Source organism: Cornus florida, unplaced genomic scaffold (genome assembly GCF_030987335.1).
Source record: "Cornus florida cultivar Cherokee Brave unplaced genomic scaffold, ASM3098733v1 CherokeeBrave_3.0.0_Hap2_Chr08, whole genome shotgun sequence".
Lineage (NCBI taxonomy): Eukaryota > Viridiplantae > Streptophyta > Magnoliopsida > Cornales > Cornaceae > Cornus > Cornus florida.
In genome coordinates, this window is record NW_026775578.1 from 32,579,566 (window position 1) to 32,584,981 (window position 5,416).

The 5,416-nt window shown below is 35.8% G+C and overlaps 1 protein-coding gene across 2 annotated transcripts; it reads left to right on the forward strand.

Moving 5' to 3' along the window:
• The first annotated feature begins 483 nt into the window (after positions 1-483).
• On the forward strand, positions 484-5,206 carry LOC132271173 (probable small nuclear ribonucleoprotein G). Of its 2 annotated transcripts, none has more exons than XM_059772468.1 (4): positions 484-634; positions 742-764; positions 4,284-4,405; positions 4,882-5,206. In XM_059772468.1, exons 1-4 carry the CDS (start codon positions 600-602, stop codon positions 4,942-4,944), a joined length of 243 nt encoding a protein of 80 aa, XP_059628451.1. In that variant the 5' UTR covers positions 484-599; the 3' UTR covers positions 4,945-5,206. The 2 variants fall into 2 exon arrangements, with proteins under 2 accessions (XP_059628451.1, XP_059628453.1); XM_059772470.1 differs by having other exon boundaries at positions 503-607.
• Positions 5,207-5,416: the final 210 nt, after the last annotated feature.

Below are 5,416 nucleotides of genomic sequence, written 5' to 3' on the forward strand. Positions count from 1 at the left end.
TGACAGTTTGACACTAAAAATTCTACATCTCATAACAAAATTGGGACTTACATTTTTAACCCGATTTTTTTTTTCTTTATTTTCAGTTCGGAGAGTTACGCACTCTACTCGAACAAGATACTCTACTCAAATATGAACACACTCGCTCACTCGTTCGGAAAGCTGGTGCTATTCTAAGTTACTAACTATAGACCAATAAATAATACTCATTTTGTTTTAAAGGAGTTAAGTTGTGCAAAATTATACCAAAGTTGATTTATGTTTAACTTTATGTCTAAAGTTGGGCTTAATTTAATAGCCACAAGCCTACGAATGTTTAGTAGCTTCGTTTGCCTTGTGGCCCTTATCAAACTCACCACTCATTCAAGCCCATAACACGGCCCATCATTTGTTGGGGTACAGGCCTATCTTTGAGAAGGCCCAACATGAAAATCCACAAGTCCCTTATTTTGGGCTCATTGGCCCACCTCTCTCTACAAAACCCTCTCTCTCTCTACAAAACCCTCTTTCTCTCTCCCCGTTCCCTATCGCCGCCTTCTACTTCAACAGTCGGCCGTAACTGCTTCTGCTTGCCCCAAAAAAACCTGTCAATCAGAATCATGAGCAGGTCGGGTCAGCCTCCGGATCTGAAAAAGTAAGCTTTCAATCTTCACTCCGCTTCGCTTTTTTTTTTTCACTATCAATTCCTCGTATATTGAACTCCTTCTTCTGTTTTTTTTTTTTTTTCCTTCCTTCCGACAGGTACATGGACAAGAAGCTCCAGAGTAAGTTATTGTTAACTTTTTTGTTAGCTTGTAGTCTCTCTTTCTTTTTCTACTATGAAATTGTCTGGTATAGGGGCCTTAGGGTTTTTCTTTTCTTTTCTTTTAAATTTTGTGTACCAGATATGCGCGCACACACACATATATGAATTGATATATTAACTAAAAATCTTATAGATTTGATTTTAGTGTTCCTTATTACAGAACAATACAACACCATTTAACTTCGAATAAAAATATCATATAATATTAAATGTTATATAGGGAAGCAAAAATTTTGTTGTGCTTCTGCTGTCATTAGTGAATACCATTACAAAAGAATTGATCAATTTTGAAGAACTTCACTACTTATGGTGTACTGTGACAAGGACTTGATAGTTTTTTTAGTTTAATTTGAAAATGTATATGTGTGTGTGTATATTTTATATATATATATATTCAACAGTAATAAAAAAACAATAATAGATAGATAGCCATTAGAAAAGGCCTTTGCTGAACAATTAAGTTTCTTTGGGCCATTATGTTGGGACACACCCCATGCTATGTATATATTTGTAGGCTTTGCACTCTCTTTGTGCTCACGGTTTTCAAAATACGTCTAAACAAGTAGAAGACATCCCTTATAAGTACTAGAAACTTCTCCCCCTAAATGATGTAAGATGACACACATTAACAACCTATTGTTGTATAATTAGTATGTCTTTGTTTATATGGGTAGTGTTTGGGAGGGCTTCCTGATACTAAAAGGCCTTTACAAGAATGAAGTTAGAGAAAGGCCTTTTAACACAGAAAAGATGTTTGGTGAACGTCAATTTGATAAGTCCTTTTAAATCAAAAGGCGATTTCATGTGTTTGGTGACGAAATTCAAGAAGTCCTTTCATGAGTATAACAATTTCCACTTTACAACTCACCAAACAAATATGTAGATACAACTCACCAAACAATAGCTATTTAAATTTTATTTAAAGAAAAAATTTAAATATCCATAAACAGAGACCACAATCAGACAAGACAAACCAGGACCCTTATCCTTACTATTCCAAACATTACAGTGGCTATACACAACCCAAACTAAGATTCCATACAACCCCATTACCTCAATCTACCACCTGATCATGAAGGCCTGCCCCCATTCCAAATATATATTTTCTTATTGTTGTTTGAAAACAAAGTCTAAAGATGTTTAAATTCTTCAGAAAATGTAATTATATTGTCTCAGCTTTGGCTTCCTTGTGGTAGGGAAGTATTTGAGAGCAAAACACAAAGCATTACAAAGAAACTGACTTTAGAAATTCAATAAGAGGATAGAATGCCATTTTGTATCGACAAAACACAAATCAAATAATAAATGGCAAAACAGCATGTACTTGTTCATTCTAAACTTTATCTTTTTTTACTTTAACCATAACAATCTTTGCTTTTATCCCATAGAGATGGGGCCGGCCACATGAATTCTCTTTTTCCATTCCTTCCTATCATACACCATGTCCTTTCTTAAATTTAGGTTTTTCAAGTTGTTTTTAATTACTACATCCCATGTGAGTTTTGGTCGGCCTCTTTATTGCTTACCTTCCACACAAACAACTCTTCCTCTTTTATAGGTGCGTCATCGGGCCTACGTTTGATATGACTATACCACCTAAGTCTACTTTCCTTGAGATCATTTATAGGCGTTGTACCTAGTGTTTTCCTCACACGATCGTTATTTTTCTTATCTCTTTTAGTGATTCCTATCATCCAATGTAGCAACCCCATTTTCTCTACATGAATGCATTGTATTTGTGTCTTTCTCAATACCCAACACTCCGCTCCATTCAACATTGCTGGCCTAATAACCATTCTATAGAATTTTCCTTTTAGTTTATTTGGTATTCGCTTGTCACAAAGGATACAACTAGGTTGCCTCCATTTTACCCACCTGGCTCCAATCTGACCTGCTATATCACCATCTATCTCCCCATCTTTTTGTAGTAATAAACCTAGGTAACGAAAATAGTTCTTTTAAGTAATTATTTGATCTTGAAGTATGATATTTATATTGTCATTGTTTTCTACTTTATCAAATTTACATGTCCTATATTCCATTTTAGTTTGAGTAATTTTTAGGCCCCTTGACTCTAATGCTTCTCTCCATTTTTCTAATTTTTTTGCTAAGACTTCCTCAGATGTATTTATTAGGACTATGTCATCTGCAGATAACATACACGATGGGATGTTTTCTTGATTTTATTTTTTTATTTTTTTATTTTTCTAATATTATCACAAATGGGTATGGACTCAACACTGATTCTTGGTGCAGTCCCACCTTTATAGGGAAATCACTAGTTTCTCCGCATGTAATGTCAACTCTAGTCAAGGTCTCACTGTACATGTCTTGAATAAGATTTATAAGTTTTATAGGTTCTTGTTTTCTTTGTAGATCCCACCAAATTATGTCCCTTGACCCTCTATCATATAAATATGATAGTTATCTCTCATAAAAGCTTTCAGGCCAAATTTGGGGTGGGCCATATATGTCTGATCTGGCCTAACCCCAACTTCAGGCTTAAATATGGCCCGGGCTTGGTCCAAGATGCAGAACCATGTGTATCGACCAAAATTTCGGGTTGGGGGTCTGAGTTCTAGCTAGCCTGGCCTGACATGAAACCTTAAATAACATAATTTTATTTTCGAAGGACTTCCAAACAAGTACTTTTAAGGTTCTTGTCAGATTTGATACGATAGGGAAACAAACTATATTCTCCATTTTGAAGGAGGGAAGAGTGTGAGAGGACTGTGAAAATGGGGAAAATAAAAGAGAGGGAGAGTTTTTCATCCAACCCACCATTTACTTAATCCCTAAAAGTGGGTGGGAATGTGAGAGATAGAGGAACCTTTTTTTAAAAAAAAAAAAAAAATTCTTTAAACAATATTTGTGTTAACAAGTACGGGTACCTGCTTTTTTCCTCTCCTTCCTGCTCTCTACCACTCTAGCAAAATCAATTTCCTTTCTCTAGGTTAATCTTTTCCATCTCTCCTACTTTCACTTTGTTTGAATTATCCATACCTTCTACCAGTGAACCATTGATATAAATTTTCATTTCTTCCAAATTTTAAATTATAAAAAAAAAAAAAAAAAAAAAGGGAGAAAAAGGAAAAAGAGGAGCATTATTCTGGACTGCATGTGGTCCTCCTCAATCAGTGCTGGAGTACTTGGATGATGGATCATATTGGGCAGTTCTGAATGGACTTCACATTTTACCATATGAGTCATGTGTAGCCTTGAACTGTTGTTTTTTAGGTTGTTTTTTGTGCATAATCTATTTAATGCACAATGGACTTTACAAAAGTCCTGTTGAACTTTAGGTATTGAACTTGAATCGTTTCTACAATTACAGGCTGACTCTTCAAAAGATTTTCTGTTCAGGAATGTGGAGAGATGTCAATGTGCACTGAATTGCTGTGTTGTATGTAACTATGTATGGCTTGTCATTCAGTTGCTTTAGAACTCCCAATAATTCGAACTGGCTTCTTTATTGCAGTAAAGTTGAATGCAAACAGGATGGTTGTTGGGACCCTTCGCGGGTTTGATCAGTTTATGAATTTGGTGATCGACAACACTGTAGAAGTTAATGGCAATGAGAGGAATGATATCGGCATGGTGGTGAGTCACTGCTCCTTGCCCTTAATTTTGTGTTTGAATTTTGACTTTTTGGGTTTACATCTTCTATAGGATAAACTTCTCTGATTTGTTCAGCTATCATCTTGTCCCTTTCACATGGGTGAAACAATCATTTCATTGGGAAAAATGAAAAGTAATTACAACTGCAGTTTTTTTTTTTTTTTTTTTTCCCCTTGTAAAATACTCAAACATCTACAAATGTCCACCATGGGGCTCGAACCCCTCACCTCCCCTTTTTTGAGGGAGGAGAGGTTATTCCAATAGGGCTAATGACCCAGTGGTACAATTGCAACGTTTTTCCAATTTTCTTTTCGGTGAAATAATGGAATCAACTCTCGTTTTTTCCTAGCAGCTTCATTTGGTAACTGAATGAATTAGAGGTTTATACAAGAGTGACCGATCATTCTATTTTTATTCAAATTGTTCCATCTTTTTGACTGATTAATGTGTTAATTCAGGTTATCCGAGGGAATAGTGTGGTCACAGTTGAAGCTCTCGAGCCCGTTCCCAGAAATCAGTAGCTTCAGTTTGATGATGATTTTGCGCATGTTCTACAACATGGCTGCTTGTATGGATATTATCTGACATGTCAATCCCCTTGTATGGGTGGCAATTATAGGCCTGCTCTAGTTAAAACTTAAAACTGAGTTATATGTGTTGTTTCTTAACTTTCCTGGTACAGTGACTTGTCTGTTTCTTAAAGTCTTTGATTAGATACCAATTGGTTCACAATATTGGGAATTGGTCTATGAAATTGTTTGTACAAGGTATAATTCTGCAGTATGACTCTTGAATTCTCTTGGTAGCCTTGTTTTAAACTATATCCTTTTATATTTCTCACCAGTGTTGTCAAAGGCAAGGCTCGAGACTTGCGCCTGTTGTGTGCCCGGGCTAGCCTTTGACCACATTTACCCATTTAATATGGAACATGAATGATTTAATAGTAATTTGCCTTGCGGATAGGTTCTAGAGGACTTCTAGTGCTTATGCACC